Source organism: Metarhizium robertsii (assembly GCF_000187425.2).
Source record: "Metarhizium robertsii ARSEF 23 chromosome Unknown MAA_Scf_7, whole genome shotgun sequence".
Taxonomy (NCBI): domain Eukaryota; kingdom Fungi; phylum Ascomycota; class Sordariomycetes; order Hypocreales; family Clavicipitaceae; genus Metarhizium; species Metarhizium robertsii.
The window spans coordinates 79,765-96,233 of record NW_011942215.1 but is presented as its reverse complement, the minus strand read 5'-3'; the positions used below and the strand labels follow the sequence as shown (position 1 = coordinate 96,233).

The 16,469-nt window shown below is 54.0% G+C and overlaps 7 protein-coding genes across 7 annotated transcripts in view; 3 read left to right on the top strand and 4 right to left on the bottom strand.

The window, feature by feature from the left end:
* Positions 1–58: 58 nt before the first annotated feature.
* Positions 59–1,480, bottom strand: MAA_09060 (phosphoserine phosphatase; the record flags this gene model as incomplete). The annotated part of the gene is made up of 1 exon (XM_007827058.1): positions 59–1,480. The coding sequence occupies one exon, from the start codon at positions 1,478–1,480 to the stop codon at positions 59–61; it is 1,422 nt and encodes a 473-aa protein (XP_007825249.1).
* A 2,527-nt stretch (positions 1,481–4,007) lies between these two features.
* On the top strand, positions 4,008–4,916 carry MAA_09059 (phosphoadenosine phosphosulfate reductase; the record flags this gene model as incomplete). The annotated part of the gene is made up of 1 exon (XM_007827057.1): positions 4,008–4,916. The coding sequence occupies one exon, from the start codon at positions 4,008–4,010 to the stop codon at positions 4,914–4,916; it is 909 nt and encodes a 302-aa protein (XP_007825248.1).
* A 764-nt stretch (positions 4,917–5,680) lies between these two features.
* MAA_09058 (tRNA wybutosine-synthesizing protein) lies at positions 5,681–6,693 on the top strand (the record flags this gene model as incomplete). Its single annotated transcript, XM_007827056.1, has 2 exons — positions 5,681–6,121; positions 6,208–6,693. The coding sequence occupies 2 exons, from the start codon at positions 5,681–5,683 to the stop codon at positions 6,691–6,693; spliced, it is 927 nt and encodes a 308-aa protein (XP_007825247.1).
* A 601-nt stretch (positions 6,694–7,294) lies between these two features.
* On the bottom strand, positions 7,295–7,953 carry MAA_09057 (DUF1690 domain-containing protein; the record flags this gene model as incomplete). Its single annotated transcript, XM_007827055.2, has 3 exons — positions 7,295–7,669; positions 7,765–7,822; positions 7,901–7,953. 3 exons carry the CDS (start codon positions 7,951–7,953, stop codon positions 7,295–7,297), a joined length of 486 nt encoding a protein of 161 aa, XP_007825246.2.
* A 1,238-nt stretch (positions 7,954–9,191) lies between these two features.
* Positions 9,192–10,160, bottom strand: MAA_11381 (7TM GPCR, serpentine receptor class sx (Srsx); the record flags this gene model as incomplete). The annotated part of the gene is made up of 1 exon (XM_011413375.1): positions 9,192–10,160. The coding sequence occupies one exon, from the start codon at positions 10,158–10,160 to the stop codon at positions 9,192–9,194; it is 969 nt and encodes a 322-aa protein (XP_011411677.1).
* A 3,614-nt stretch (positions 10,161–13,774) lies between these two features.
* Positions 13,775–15,607, top strand: MAA_09056 (Flavoprotein transmembrane component; the record flags this gene model as incomplete). Its single annotated transcript, XM_007827054.2, has 1 exon — positions 13,775–15,607. The coding sequence occupies one exon, from the start codon at positions 13,775–13,777 to the stop codon at positions 15,605–15,607; it is 1,833 nt and encodes a 610-aa protein (XP_007825245.2).
* A 563-nt stretch (positions 15,608–16,170) lies between these two features.
* The window catches only part of MAA_09055 (uncharacterized protein), a gene marked incomplete at both ends in the record, with an annotated part of 986 nt that continues 687 nt past the window's right edge, over positions 16,171–16,469 (bottom strand). Inside the window, one exon of the mRNA XM_007827053.1 lies at positions 16,171–16,194. Coding sequence (XP_007825244.1) covers positions 16,171–16,194 — 24 coding nt within the window. The remainder of the gene's footprint in view (positions 16,195–16,469) is intronic.

Below are 16,469 nucleotides of genomic sequence, written 5' to 3'. Positions count from 1 at the left end.
GCTTTTATCTCCCCAAACAAACTTGGCACATCACACGTCCTCTTTTTTTTTGGACACTTCATACAGACAGCATCTGAATCTCCTCGGCTGTAAACCCAAACAGGTACAGCAAATCCAGCAAACTCTCCGAATTTAACCTCGCATCCGCCTCCATCTGCACCCGCGGCTTCGCATTCCACGCTACCCCCAACCCAGCCTTGCCCAGCATCAACAGGTCGTTGGCGCCGTCGCCAACAGCCACCGCCTGTGACAGGTGAATATTCTCCTTGGCCGCAATCTCCACGAGGAGATCACGCTTGCGCTCCTTGCCGACAATCTTGCCCACCGCCTCCCCCGTCAGCTTGCCATTCTCAACGACAACCTCGTTGGCGAAAGCGTAGTCAATGCCCAGCTTCTCGGCCAGCCAGCCGGTAAGAGGCTGGAATCCGCCCGAAAGCACCGCCGTCTTGACGCCCAGCCGCTTGAGAGCCCTGATGAGCTCCGGAATGCCCCTGGTGACGTCGAGGACGGGACGCAGGTCGTCAAACACGGTCGCGCTGACACCCTTGAGAAGGGCGACTCTTTCACGGAACGAGGCGTCAAACTCCAACTCGCCCAGCATGGCTCGGTGAGTAATATCCGCCACGCGGGCCGCCAGATCCGCAGGCTCCTTGATCGTCTCGGCCATGAGCTCAATCACCTCCTGCGTGATGAGAGTGCTGTCCATGTCGAAGACGACCAGGCGGGGGTGTCTTCTCCAGACGAGGTCCGGCTGCAGCACGACGTCCACGTTCCACTCCTGCTCGAAGCGGTAAATCATCTCATGCTTCCGCAGGTCAGACAGGCTGAGGCAGTCGGGGGACGGGGCCGGCGAGAGCGTGAGCTCTACAATCCGCGGGGTGTCCGGGTTATCGAGGCAACGGTGTGACGAGTGCGGTTCGTCAGCCCCCCGGGGTTGGGGAAAGGTCGACATGAGGTGCAGGAAGGACGCTATGCAGAGGGGCGAAATGTACGAGCCATAAATATGGTCCAGCTGCTCTGCCTCCTGGGTCGGGGGCTCCAGGGGGAAGGCATCCATGTTGGTGGTCGGCGCCATGTTGGGCGGCAGCGTCTCGTTGCTCTCCGCCAGGCCGGCGGATCTCGTCGAGGCAGGCGCAGAGCTGGGCGAGGCGCCCTTGTAGAATAACGTCGCCACCAGGCGATCCGACTTGTGTCCCGGCGGCGGTGCGCAGTTGGGATGCGACAGGCTGTGGCTCACTCCGCTCTCTACTATGGTCGCGGGCATATCGTCCTGCGGCACGCCGCGGAAGGGCAACACGGACTTGGGGGAAGACGGCTTGGGCGGAGAGCTGCCTTCAACCACCTCGTCGATGCCGTGGTACGTCTCCGGCTTCTTGGGCGGTCTGTACTGCTGGTGGTCGCTCAAGTAGGAGCTGCTGCGGCGCATCTTCTCCATCTGCGGACGGTCCGCGGACGGTTTGCGTCGGGCGGTCTCAGCCATGATTGCTGGGCCAAGATGCTGAGAGAGGCTGCCACGATGTTTCTGATGGCGACGACCAGAATGTGACCGGGCCAAAGGGTGCGTGTGCGACGTCGGCGTATCAGCTGTCAAGTCAGGGCCGGTTGCTCTTTCCCCCGGCAGGCGTCAAGTCGAGCAGCCTTTTGGACGCCCGGAATCCAGAAAAGCGCTCACGAGAAGAGCGATTCGGTGCTCACGGTGAGGCAATTGTGAGCAGACACGAGGAAGATAGCAGACTGGACTCTGATGAAACCCAGGCCTTGCGGCAGCACCACATGGGGGAAAAAAGTGATGCGGCTTGTCTGCCAAGGTTGGCTTGGCTCTGGGCCCCGCAGCCGTTGAACTGACAGGAACAGGAGCAAGGGGGGTCAAACGGTCAACCAGACCAGACTCTTCACAATGTTGAGATATGACCTCAAGTGCTGTGCAGGAGGGCGATGGCTGTCAGTGATTGGCTGTGGGTTGCCGATGCACCACAACAGCTGCGACAATACATCTCCAGGCACATGTGTTGGTTATCAATTATTGCTAGCTGCTGATTGCACGTAGATACCGAGTCTGGCTTGTGACACTCGGTGTTGGCCCAGCTCGGTGTCGCTGGTTCAATTGAATCTGAGGGTGTTCAGAATATCCAATACGGGTCTAGAAGCGTCCCTGGCAACATGTAAAATCTGTGCATCGTCGTCGATTCGTCGATAAGCTCATGGAGACTACTCCGTAAAGTGACTGACAGAAACTATAACATCTGAGGAGGCACTAGACGCTTTTCGGAGCAAACCCTCCGCAAACCGGAGGGCGATAGGACGTGGAACAAATCAATGGTACCAGTAGCACGGGAATCCAGCACAATGTACGGAGTACAGAGTGCCCTATGTAGGGGCACTAGTTGAATTTATACTGTCAAATCATGGGCTAACAATAGTAACAAGTGTCAACGGTGTTTTTGCTCATCAAGGGTTAGGGTTAGGGGCAATTGTGCCAAATCACCGCCGCCTATTCTATCACCTACCCTAGACACCGAATTGTCCGAATCTGCATCAACACCATTGGCACATACATCGCGACTCCAACTACCTGCACGCCAAACCGGCAAGTATGCACCGCAAACATGGGCCCAAAATCCCATAATGAGCTCAACTCAGAACTCTGCTGCACCCGTCTAGGACTGCTCGCGCTGTGCCTGGATCCAGTCCCCACAGCAAAACATTAGCTGACGCTTCGTCATTTTGCTCGCGGCGCTCGGTGCCATGCGCCGACTCCCGCACGAGTCCCGACGAGCCGAGACCGGGGTCTCTCCGACATCCCACTGGCATGAACCTCTGGTGTTGGTGAGGCTTTCAAGTCTCGGCATGGCCGTGTTAGAATAACGAGCCTATTCTGTTTACAAAACTTTGCAGTCTTGCACTTGGACGGGTGGCATCTTTTTTTCCGACCCGGTGTTTGTACGGCTCAGGGCATCACGTTGGATTCGGAAGATGCGGCACATGTCAGTCAGCCTCAATTGCTCAAGTCCTTGGTCGAGTGTTATAATGCCGTACGTTACGACGGGGTCATGTTCTACACGAAAATAAAATTGTTAAAACAAAAAAAAAATGCGTGAAATATCCCAGTTATTGCGGTTCCTATTTCTCCATCTCCACGACGGGACTCGACTTTTCTAATTCCATTCACGCCCTGCTAGATGCCTTCCTCCACCGGCTTACACGATGCGGTGAATCATCAAGACGGCGTGTACTTGCCCCTTTTCATCCTCGGGCGATGAGATCATTACGACGGCCGTCCAAGGAAGCCATGATTTCTCATCCATTTATGCTCGCCCCAGAAAACCCTTCCTCTAGCCCCAGAAAACTAGGACCGGTGACACCATCGGTACAAGGTACCCCTCGATTTGTCGGGTGGCTGCGTGCAGAACCAAGTACCCGCTACAAAATGCGAGCCACTCCCGTCCGCCCACCAGCCAATCATGCTTCGCCGTTCAACATCGCGGAAGCAATGGCGTCGATGTCGTGATCGCTCCCAAACGCAAACCGGACGTTCGGCCTCCCTTGGGGCTGGTCGTGGACGACAAGCCAGAGCATTGCTCGGACAAGTGGTCGAAAAGTGTATGATGTGTGTTTTGAGAAAGCAATGCACCACGCAATTAGTCAGGGCGAATAGACACCACCCCCTTCCTCCGCCTGAAATCACACACATCCTCGGACTTAAACAACCGTGGAATCTCCTTCCTATAGCCGTACCCTCGTCTTCTTTGCCCTTCCATTCTACCCATAGAAGGTGTTGCCGTAATACTGTCTACTCGTCAGCGTCAGATTCATTCTTATAATCTCCACATCTCTCCCGCCAGTTGAAGGGGCAAATACCTGGGTAACGAGATATAAGCAAGCATCGGTCCCTCGGCAAGCCTTTGGTTCACCACCTCCAGCGCCATCCCAAAGATTCTGTCGCTTCTTGAGCTCTGCCAGCCACAGAGAACACTTGGGCTGTATACTCGACATCGCAGCACACAACCATGGCTTCAGTCATGTCAGAACCCGTCTCTCGCTCGTCCCTAGTTGACGAAAAAGTCGAGCCCGAATCAGGATATGCCTCAGGGCAGTCCGACTACTCGCCCGAGGAGGAGCCCTCCCGGCCAGATGTCTCCCTGACAAAGGCCCACGTCGAATACCTCAACAAGCAAATGGAGCCCATGCACCCGATGGACATTCTGCGATTCTGCAAGATCCTGTTTCCCAACCTGTTCCAGTCAACGGCGTTTGGGCTCACCGGGCTCGCCACCATGGACATGCTCTCCAAGATCCAGGACGAGAACCCAGAGTCCAAGCCCGTCCAGCTCATCTTTCTCGACACCCTGTACCACTTCAAGGAGACGCACGACCTGCTGGACCGCGTCAAGGCGCGCTACCCAAACGTCCCCGTAAACGTCTTCAAGCCCGACGGCATGGACACGGTGGAGCAGTTTGAGGAGACGTACGGCCAGGAGCTGTGGAACACGGCTGATGAGATGTACGACTGGATCGTCAAGGTCGAGCCTCTCCAGCGGGCATACGAGGAGCTCAAGGTGACGGCCGTCCTCAACGGCCGCCGCCGCTCCCAAGGCGCCGCCCGGGGCTCCATCCCCATCATCGAGCTCGACGAGGAGCGCAACGTCATCAAGATCAACCCCATGGCCACCTGGTCGTTCACCCAAGTCAACGAGTACATCAAGGAGCACAGCGTGCCCTACAACGCGCTTCTTGACCAGGGATACAAGTCCGTCGGCGACTGGCACTCCACCTCCCCCGTCAAAGAGGGTGAGGATGAGCGTGCCGGCCGCTGGAAGGGCAAGTCCAAGACTGAGTGTGGCATCCACAACAAGAAATCCAGATATGCCCAGTTTGTTGCCGAAATGGAAGCAAAGCAAGTTGCTCCCGTCTCATAAGAAGAGAAAAGGACCGCCCTGACCCTGACCCTGTGGCATCTACACACACCATTTTGTGTGTGTGCGTTTCTGGCAGCCACCTTTGCCAGCTAAAACACTCTTTCTTTTAATGAATCCATGAATTTTTCCTGCGCATCGACTAAAAAGGAGTTGGGGGTCCTGGTTCATCAGGCACGCACATTCTGCTCCTGATGATTTGTCTTTTTTGTTTTTGAGTCAAGATGCATTGTCCAAGAGTGTATCTGGCCCGGCGTTTGGAGCAAGGCAGCGTGCGTGGAGTGGAATTTTCGAGGGAAAGAAACCTATGCGTGCCATAATAGTTAGCGCAACATAGAGTGACGAAAAAAATCAATCAGAAAATTGTAAAAATAATCGTCTCATGAGCCGTACATGCCACCGTGGACGTCCATCGACGTTGGGAATTTGAACAAACCGCGTGATGCAACTCGGGCTGTTACCCCGCGCGGCCATCTGATTGGTGCGCGGGAAGTGGGCGACGGCCAGGCAAAAAAGAACCAGACCACAAACGGACTTGGCAGCGTGAGCCCATGTTTATACTTGCACTCCCGCGATATCTGAACATAGTTTTTTTTTCATCTTCACAATTCAAGACGCGTTGTATATGTGGTTGCTAGTATTGCGAGTACTATACTGCTTGTAGCCCCAGTTGGTCCTGCGCCCGGTGAACAAAACCGCCCGAGTGCCATCTTGTACCAGACAGAACAAAACATAAGACAAGGGCAAAGGCAACACCTTCTTCACAAATGCAACGGCGGCCGCACCTCCCCGGCCCGTCGCAAGCCTTTGCCGAGAAAAAGACCAAGATCCTGGACCGACTCGCCGTGCCGGAAGCCGAATACACGGACCTCTCGCCCAAGGGAACCGTCGACAAGGGCATCCGCCGCCTCATCGACGAGATCAACAGCACAGACGGCTTCGTAACGACCAGCAGCTGCGCAGGCAGAGTCAGCGTCTTCCTGGAAGGCAGAAAGGCGGCAGAATCCTCAGACGCAGACGCAGGCGCAGACGCAGATGAGCAGCCCCCAGCACAGGTAGCCGGCGTCGGGGGCAAGGGCGCCGGCGGAACGTGGCTGTATGTCTCGCACGATCCGGTCCCGGGCCAAGACTGGCTGCAGACCCTGGCGTTGGAGGACGGGGAGGCCCAGCGCACGGGGAGGTTGATTCACTTCAAGTTTGAGCCCATGGTGAGCGAAAGACGGCCGCTGCTGTTTGTTCCTGGTTGCCCGCGGATAACGAGAGCTTACGTGACTTGTGTGAAAAACAACAACAGATCCTCCATGTTCTTACGGCCTCGCTTGCCCACGCGCAGCTGCTCCTGCGATCTGCGCTGCAGGCGGGCTTTAGGGAATCAGGCGCGGTGAATTTGACGGCGGATTCCGAAGCCGCCGCGGCGCCCATGGTGGCTGTTCGGTCCATGGGGCTCGGGTTTGAGTCTCTGGTCGGGCATGAGCTCGAGGGGAAGCGGTACGCGCTCGTGTCCGGCTCGTATCTGCGGGCGTTGATGGATATTGGGAACGAGCGGTTTTCCGAGAACACGAGGCGAATTGAGAGGTTCCGCGGCGCGTTCAGGGAGAATCTGGCCAGGATGGGCTCTGACGGGCGTCAGTGGGAGGATCCTGCGGCGAGGAGGGAGAGGATGCGGGCTGAAGGGCTGCGGAGGAAGGCTACGGCGGCGGAGGGTGTTGTCGATGAGGAGAATGGCCGGGGGGAGAGTGCCGACGACTTGTACGTTGCCTTAGACTTTGGTTTAGCGTAGGCGTTCTGGGATAAATGAGTTCTGTTGGCAGAGTAGGTGGGCTCTCGTAACTCGGGTGTAATGCGTTGAGTAAAGGTATATATATTTGGCCTGTGGTCGGTGATGGTGTGGCTGGCAACCGGGAACGGGGTATAGATGCGGACGTATGTGTAAAGTTGAGCGTCACAAATTGTTTGACACACAAGGTACGTGCAACTTTGCCGCCCATGGTACTGCCAAATCTTGGTAGTACTATGCTGGCGAATCCCGGACCGCAATTTGAAGGCAAAAAGACGCCTTGTCAGAGACTGTGACCGCCATGGTTGATACAAGTCCATCATACAGTGTTGCCGCATTGCGTCAACACGACATCGGCTGATGAGTGACGGTCAAACTGGTTTGTACATTGTTTATTCTCTATACCGCTTCTCCAATGCAGTAATGTACACGGCTAGCCTCGTAGCTTTTGCTTGCTTCCCCATCTCGTAACCCCATCCGGCGGCTGTCAGTGCCCCAAGCAGCATTTAAATACCAGTAAAATAAACCCCCCCCCCCTGATCTAGCAGAGCATGCTCATACGGTTCCCCCAGACAGGCGAAAAACCGGCCCAGCACCCGTTGTTTTATGACGTGATCTTGTCGACCCAAGTCTTCTCCAACTTCTTCACCTCGGCCTTGAAGTCCTCCACCTCCTGCCAGCAATCCAGCGGCCGGCGGTCGTGCTCCCTCAAGCATCGAATCACTGCGCCGCGGGCGTTCTCAACGCTCTCTGGTAGCTCGCGGACCTTTTTCCTCTCCTCCAGCTTGCGCCGCATTTCGTCAACCTCCTTCCCGAGCGAGAAGCTGCTGAGCTTGTTCTCGTTGCTGTTTTCCGACGACGCAATCTTTTCGTGGGCAACACTGAGAGCCTCGGATTCCTTCTTCTGGAGCTTCTTGAGCTCTTCAGCCACGCGCGCCTGGACATGCTGCTCGATCAATTTGGCGCGGGAGGCGTCGGTCTGTCATGTTGTGTTGGTTAGCAGACGACCCGCATTGACACACGCAGCGGCTTGTGGACGATCCAGAAGCAGATCAGGAAGTTGGTACTCCGTACCTCTGGGCTGGACTTTAGCGAATCGAGGACTTCGACAGAGACGCTGGGTGGCCCTGAGCTGCTCGAGACGATGGTTAGTGGTGCCATTGTTGCCATTGTTGCCGGGGGGGAGGGGGACCGGTCGAGTTGGACTTACGCCTTCCACTCGTACTGGCCATTGGCCTCTTGCTTTGACGCGTTGGCACCCATCTTGTCGAGCTCAATGGCAGTGCGACAATTATGTTTCTCTGGCGGCTCGTGATCCGGTCTGCGGCCTGGAAATTTCCGGCACCAGTTCGGCTGCGTCACTTCCCGGGGCCCAAGTTTTGGTGCCTGAGGCGTGGTTGGCCCTCGGGCTGCACCCGAGTTGCATCACTTGCAAGCCCCGCGGTGGCTGGGCACTCTGTCCTTGATGTGGCTGTGCCGCCATTTGTCGCGACTCGCACACTGGCAAGCAAGCAGTCAATCTTCTAGATGTCAAAAAAGAATGTCATAGTTGCTCGGCGGCGTCAAATTATTCACATCTAGTCATTTTTACTCGATGAGATCTCAAGTACACAAACAAGCGGATGCTTGATGTCATAAGCGGTAAATGCCGACTCTTCACAAAGGACACATTGTTCCAACTGGAACGCATTCTTGCAACTGTTGGCCCATTGTTAAACGGCCGCATGAGCTCATCGACGGGTGACAAACCCGCTGCTGCAACAATGAAGCCAAGGCGCGTTCTCTGAATGCCAATGAAAGAAGTCTTTATCTTACGTAAGTTCCCAGCAAAATAATGGGATGCCTGCCTTGGCGCTTGCATGCATGATTATCGCCATGACCCGATACAATAAGAAGCAACCCAAGTTATGGCTCATTGAAGCGATGGTGAAAAGAAAAAAAACCTCGTATACGAAGCGAGAAATCGTGTCCACGGTTCAACTTTACCATGCAGGGGCTTGGTGGAGGTAACAATCTGTCTTGAGCCGAATTGAGCCATCTCTCTGCATCAAAGGGGAATCGACAGGTATCAGGCCAGTCCTGATTGTATTAGACGGGGTCGACTATTGAAATCTGAAATCCAAGGTTGTTGTCGAGTTGTTTGGTACTGCAAGGTCCAGGCACCACCCGCCCGCCCCAGCATCCAGGTTCCAACGTTCAAAAATGCCCGAATGAGCCAGCAATAGTATGGACTTGGTTTCTTGACACTGTGCCGTGCTTCCGCTGTTATACCTAGATGTAGTATGAGACGGGTTCCCCACAACCATCGGTCAAGCGTAGGCAGAGGCGGAGAAGATGCCAGTCTAATAGTGAGTATTAGTATCAACATTGTGAAAAGCTTTCTTAAACTTCTTCGTGGTGCCCCAATCGCGTTATCTTGGTGATGCTGGGTTTGGCACGGCAGCGCGTTCTTCGATTGGAGGCCGCGATTTCCTCAACACGCCACTACAAAGACGAGCCATCTATACATTTTGGCCAAAATCTGAAGCTATCCACGCCATTTTAAGCTCATTTGACACGAGAGCATTCCATATGATCGCATTTCTCGGGTCTTTCAGAAGCCATGAAAGAACCCGAAGAACCGGGGTCACCCCATGTTCCTCGCGAAGCCTCTGCGCATCTATACAGGCCTTCTCAAGGTCCTCGGCGCCTACTGGTTGGATTATGATATTATGCTTCCCCCCCTGTCTAGCTATCCCGTCAATGACTTTAGAGAGGGCGATGAATGCAGCTAGTTGCTGGGGTTCCCCCTTCTGAAGACCGTCTAGGAGCACAGCAGGCAGTGTCGGACTAGGCGTTGAACTTTGTGACGTCGCTCGCAAAGTGCGGCGCCGCTTTCGAGGCTGTTGGACGACAATATCACCACTATGATCGCCATCTTCAACGGAGCTCAGCGGCGATGAGGCATTGTCCATACTATGAGCGCATCTTTTCAACCAATCGGTAACGCAGGAGTGGCGACTAGCTTCCACGACATTTGCATCGCCAACTTTTATAGTATCGGCTTTGGTCAAGTCTTGGCCGGCCGGAGCCTCGAGGGAGAAAATCTCAAGCCATTCGTTATAGTAAATCGCCTCATTTGTTAGTAAGGGTTGCGATGTGACTGCTTTGCCGTTTCTTGGGTATTTTGACCGAATCAGATGGATGTTTTGGTCGCTCATACGCAGCGTCTTTGTTTCCGGATTGTACGTTGTGCCAGGCCGCTCCGCTGCATCGCGAAATGCCCTCCAGAAACATCGTAAATAATTATGCTTGTTCTCGAGTTTCTTTACAGTCCAATTTTCATCAGGAAACTTTGCTTCCATTTCCTTGACCAATGACTTGCATAGCTCTCGAAATGCCGTCTTTTTAACACTTAAAAGGGGGTTATTCCGCCGGGCCTTGAGCAACAACTCAAGAAAATACAGCGTTATTGATCTATTCCAAGACATGATGAACTATTGAGAATAATAAAGAGTTAGTATGGTCGCTGATGCCGTAAGATAAAGAGATATACCTGATAAAATATGTAGTTATGTCAATTGGCTTGATAGCTTCTACTCCGTAGCTGCTGACGATTTGCCCGACCTTGCTGATGAAAAGAATACCAGACCATAGAAGGCGGTGAAAAAACATTGCTGAATTTGGCAAAGATCAGCCGGGAAAAGTTAAAACGGTGGAAAATCCCCACTCCAACTTGGCGGCCCAAGACTCCCTTCAGCCAGCTAACTTTCAGCCGCGGTTTTTAGGATCACAGCCAAAGTACTATGGTCTGTGCTCGTGGTGACATGCATCCTGCCCCAGCTGCATTGCAGACTAGGTCTATTCATTTAGGTGGTCAATCATTACATTTATGCTGCTCTGGAGCATGTCTGGTGAAAGAAAGTCCATTTCCACCGTCTGTCAGTCTGTTGCGCTTTTTTTCTATTATGGGAAAAATACAGGCAGAAACATCCGACGCCAACATTTGCCAAGCCAAGCACCATTAATTTAACTTTCTAGTTTTTCAAAGGGAGATGCAATAGTCGTGAGATTTCCAACAGACTGTGATGGCGTATACTTTTTTGACGAGCAGGGAAAACTGTTTGAAACCTCTTACTTTATTAGTATTGACTATGGAGGACCTTGGCAACTGGGATCCAGAGGCACACCAAAGGATAGCTACAGCCTCTCAGTCACTGACACTTGAAGTCACGGATACCAGCTTCGGTCCCCAACTACCACTGCATTGCGAAACTGTGAATGGAGCAAGAAGTAACGACAGAAGTAACGACAGCACTTTAGAGGACCTGAGCATCTGAGGAGCTGTGGAGGACGCGGCGCACTGTACGCCAAATTGGAAATGAGATTTGGGCCCTAGTTAACAAGCATAATTATTGGTACCGCAAAAGCGGGCTCTGAACCTGGATGACAATGGTCGTGCCAAGAACGTGACAGATTGACAGGACCAAGGGCCGTAAGCAAAACGTGGGACTTGAATGAAGACAATAAACAGATCATATGATGCGCACACTACTCCATGCACGTACATGCTCGGTTCCAATGACGGAGTATGAATGGGACGATGGTGAGTCGTTTCGGCGATGGGAGTCCACGATCATGTTGGGGATGAAACCTGCCTCAGCCATGAAGGAGATGGATAGAGTCTGGAGCTGGCGACTGGCGGGTGACGCATCTTCGGAACCCACGGCACGGCAATGTGATGTACTGGGCCTGCGAACAAGGCCGTTGGACATGGGGACATCATTTGCATAGCTTCAGGCTGTTTGAAGACGACGGACGGCTGCAGAAATGCGTGGTATTGTGACGGTACCGAGGGTTTTGCTTGTCTGCGTGCCTGCGTGAGGTTGGCGAATGGAGGCTGGAGGGGCGCCAAACTTTTGGTACGCTCAGTGTTCCCCTGCATGTGACCCAAGCGAGCCCAGCAGCCACCCGCCGCCTAGCGTGCGCAATGGAACCCGCCAGCCGTCGGATGCCCAGGCAGTCCCTGACAGGACGACGACGGGGAGCGGCGGCAGGGGACAGTTTCAAAAAGTTGGGGCCCTTACTTGGTGGCACCAGAGCCAGTCAGGGCCCGTCGTCAGTCAGCAACTGGCGGCCAATCAGTGGTCAGCCAGAGCAGGCCAGCCATTCACGAGTCGCCCTGCAAGACGCAGGTGCACCCGTTGAAATCGTGGCTGCGTGGGATCTGGTCGAGTTAACCGCCACCATGACTCTCCTCCCGTGGCGCTTCAGCGAAATGCCGCAATGGCTAACAAAGCGGCAATGGCAGAAAGAAAAAAAAAAGGGGGGGGGGGGGGGAGGAAAAAAAAAAAGACAAAAAGAGATAGCAGTAGACAATCATGCTGGAGACGGTGTTCAGGGGCCGTTGAGGAAGAAAAGACTAAGAGGGGTGCAGAACACCAAATGGGCAACATTGAACACCGTGAACATGCCAATACGCAGTCGTGCCCATTCATCTCGTTCGAGCATGGGAGCATGGCAACACTTGTTCTGGAACCCCTGCCGAACAGGCCGCGGCGCGCAAAGAAAAAAGGACGGCGCCAGCCAATCGTTGGGCTGGGGCCCGTCCATTGCCCGTGCACAAGAACTCTTCATCTGGTCTTTCTTGGATCGACCTGTGCATCCTGTCGTCTCCATTGTTTGCTGCCAGGGTGTGCCCAGGGGTCGACCCAGCATGTCGAATGTTCGGCTCTTCATCCAGTGTCCACGAAATGTCGACTTTGTGTTATTGCGCTTTGCTTTTTGCCTTCATATCTGGCATGTCTCGTCCACTTTTTTCTTCGGTCTCTTCTGCGGGTTTTCTTCTTCCCTTTCCCTCGCGCCAGCCTTTCTGGCGTTGCATCCGAGCATCTCACGTTTTACATTCCTGAGCAGTTTGGCCTTGCTAAGCGCTGGCCCTGTCGACCACCAACATCATCGGCCCCCGGCTCGTCTCAAGACCTCTTGTCGACCTTGGGCATTTCTCGGCGCGGCTGGACGCAGCTTCGTTTGCTTCATTCCTGATTCACTCGTTTGGCGTCACCACATAAGACATTCGTAAATCCCTTCTCAGGTCGCACAAGGAGAATATTGCGAAATCGTCATCGGCCGTACTTTCGCAACCCGTTGCCTCGCTGCTTTCTTCTACCAAACCCCTTCTTTCCGCAGCCTGGCGCTGCTTGAAACCCCCGGCATCATCGAACTCGAGCAAAAAGTAAAAAAACAAAAAAACCGCATCGACTTTTTCTGGCTTGCGTCTCATTGCCTGGTTTGGATTGTTTGGCGGATCAACAGACGCCGTCCGACGCCATCCAACGCCATCGTTTCGCCTCTTCTTGCGCGAGCCAAGGGATCTACCAAAGAGGAACCAGGAACAGAGTTTGGTTGAGTGTGACGCCGCGTGGAGCATTCCGCCGATACACCAGCATTCCCTTGTTTTGCTGTCAACACTCATGTACTTCACTTTGCCTTGACCGCATCCTCACTTTTCCTTCACTTTCCTGTTATTCACAAACGCTCGGGACCCCCGTCGACGAGGGCTCGTTGGTTTTCGGATACACGGCTCATTTTCTCTCTCACGGAGGCGGCTGGCCGATTCATGCCACCGTCTCGTTCGCTCCTTCCACATTGTGTCGTGTTTCTACCGTGGTCATAGCAAATCTGGTGCCCGTGTTTGGCGAAACCTGGAGGCGCCATTGAACCACCCGCTCTCGCCGTGGATTGCCTTGCACGCCACTCTTTTTTCGCCCGTCCATTCCATCATGCGAATCGACGTGAGCACATAAGAGCGTTCATTGGCCCTTCTTCGGTGCGCTTGCTTTCTCTAGTAGCTGTTCTGGCAACAGAGATCGCTTATAGCCCTCGAGGTCTTGAGCATTGTTGGAGCGGGTGACTGTCTTGTCTCTGAACAGGACAGGCACGGCAACACGCGAGAGCTTTCTTTTCTTTGAATCTTCCCATTCCTATATACACAGTCTTTAAAGATTCCCCATTTTCCTTTCCCTTCTCCCTCGACCCCTTCGATTCTCCCCTGCCCCTTCGTTTTCGCTGGCGCTGGCTCGCCACGTTTAGAAATCTAGAAAAGATGGACGTAACCAAGACTTTGGAGTCTAGGGGATCGCCTGCATCTGAACAGGTACAGCCCAGTTCAACAATTGCCCCTTTTTATACCGAGCTAAATGGCGTCAATCAGCCAATGAACCTGTTCTTTCGTGATGTTCTCTGGTGGACCTTGGGCATTGCTGGCATTGCAGTGCTGGTTGTTCGCATCATGGAAATTCTGTGGGCAAAACTCCGACAAGTGTCCGCCATGACGGTTCCGCGGGAGAAACAGCTCTACTGGAAAACCTCGCAGTTTAGTTGGATGCCCGGCGTCAAGAAGCACCTCACCTATGCCCCTCTCTGGAACAAACGACACAATCGGGAGTTTAAGCTCTCATCCGCTGTCAACGTGGGCACACTGCCCTCCCGACTTCACATGCTGGTCATTCTTGGCTATCTTGGAAGCAATATTGCCTACATGTTTATCCTCGACTGGTCAAATCCGAACAAGTACTCCTTGTGTGCAGAGCTGCGAGGCCGCTCCGGCACCTTGGCGCTTGTCAACATGGTGCCACTGATTATTTTCGCAGGTCGCAACAACCCCTTGATATCCATGCTCAAAATCAGCTTTGACACGTACAACCTCTTGCACCGTTGGATGGGCCGCATTGTCGTCGCAGAGTCGGTCATCCACACCATCGCATGGACGATTCCAGCCGTAGCTGACAGAGGTTGGAGAGGTGTTTTCGAATCCCTCATCGCCACGCCATTTATTGCATCGGGTCTCGTCGGTACGATTGCCATGATTACTTTGCTAATCGCCTCTGTCTCGCCCCTTCGCCACGCCTTTTATGAAACATTTCTCAATCTCCACATCTTCCTTGCCCTGGTCGTCTTCGTTTGCACCTGGATTCATTGTGCAACGGCCAGCGTACCGGGTGGCCTGCCGCAGTTGTCATGGATCATGGGCATCATGTCCTTGTGGTTTGCTGATCGGTTTGCTCGATTTTTTCGACTGGCGTACACCAATTGGTCAAAGAAGGGCTTCACCGACGCCTTTTGTGAAGCCATGCCCGGTGAGGTAACTCGAGTTACACTAAAGCTTCCACGATACAAGAGCATCTCGCCAGGCACCCACGCCTACCTGCGCTTTTCAGGCATTAAGTCTTGGGAGAGCCATCCGTTTTCCATCGCCTGGGTCGAGCATTGTCCGGATCACTTGTTACCCACGTACGAGAAGGAGGAGCCTATTCACGGCGTCCTGGATAAGAAACAAGCGAGGACTTCTGTGACGTTCGTCATCGGAGCGCAGACTGGGCTTACCCGACAGCTCTTTGCCAAGGCCCAAATGTCCCCTGGGGGCGTCACCATCCGAGCAGCCATGGAAGGACCATATGCTGGACATCATAACCTCGACTCATATGGACATCTCTTGCTCTTCGCTGGCTCGACCGGCATCACACATCAGTTGTCGTACCTCAAGTACCACCTGGAGGGCTATAATGCCGGCACCGTGGCTACTCGTCGACTAACCTTGGTGTGGATCATCCGAGAGTATGAATCTTTGGAATGGGTGCGTCCGTACATGGACAGCATCCTGCGCATACCAAACCGTCAGGACATCCTTCGCATTCAGGTGTTTGTGACTCGTCCACAAAACGCCCGCGATGTCATGGCTAGCAGCACTACAGTCAAGTTGTTCCCCGGTCGACCAAACATCCCACTTCTGGTGTCCAAGGAGGTCCAAGAGCAAGTTGGTGCCATGGTGGTGACCGTCTGCGGCCCCGGCGCCCTTGCCGATGACGTACGAGGTGCTGTACGGGCTGCCCAGGGCGAAACCGTTGTTGACTTCATCGAGGAAAGCTTTACGTGGTAACTGGGCACACGGGAGTTTGCTGGCGGCTTTCATGACCGTTGGAAGGCTATCTTTCTATTCTTTCATATATATTCGAGCTGTAAATATTCTTTTGATCCACGCACAAATGGGGCTTAGCATTTTGCCAACTGTGCCAATTTTGGGGCAGAGAAGAGAAGATTTATCTGTAGAAATGTTGCATAGACTTGTACATTGTTTGTGGCGGCAGCACAGGACAAACATGGGGGCATATAACTCGCTCTTGGGAGTCATTTGATTCCGCAGCAGGTGGAGTGGCGGTAGGCCCGTTTGGATTTTTTTTCATTCGAAATAGAAATGATGGTCTCACGTTTTGGCCTGCAGTCTCGCGACGTATTTGGAAAACATGTTGATGGATGTACTCTCTACAAACAAAAGGTGGAATAACCCACGATATGCCCAACTCCAAGCAATGCTGTGTGAACGACGTACCTAACCCGCCATTCAATTCGGGTGTCTCGATGAAAATGGTCCAATTATTCCAGCCAGTGTGTCCCTCTGTCCAACGCACGCTCATGAAATGGAAACCCGCCAAACCGGCAATTTCAAGCATCGCCACCCATGGCGCCCTGCAAAGCAGCCATCCAGTTGTCGTCGGGCCCCGAATCGAAGCCCCCGAATCCCTCCTCCACAACCCACGCGCGGCCCTTTTCCCTCTCAAACAGCGCCTCGCACGCAGCGCCCACGACCAGCAGGCCCGGCGGCCGGCTGCCCTCGGCGTCGACCGCCTCCACGACATGCCGCAGGGTGGTGCGGATGACGCGCTGATCGGGACAGCTGGCGCGTTCGACGACGGCGCACGGCGTGTCGAGGGGCCACAGCGCGCGGCGGGCGTCGTTGTCGT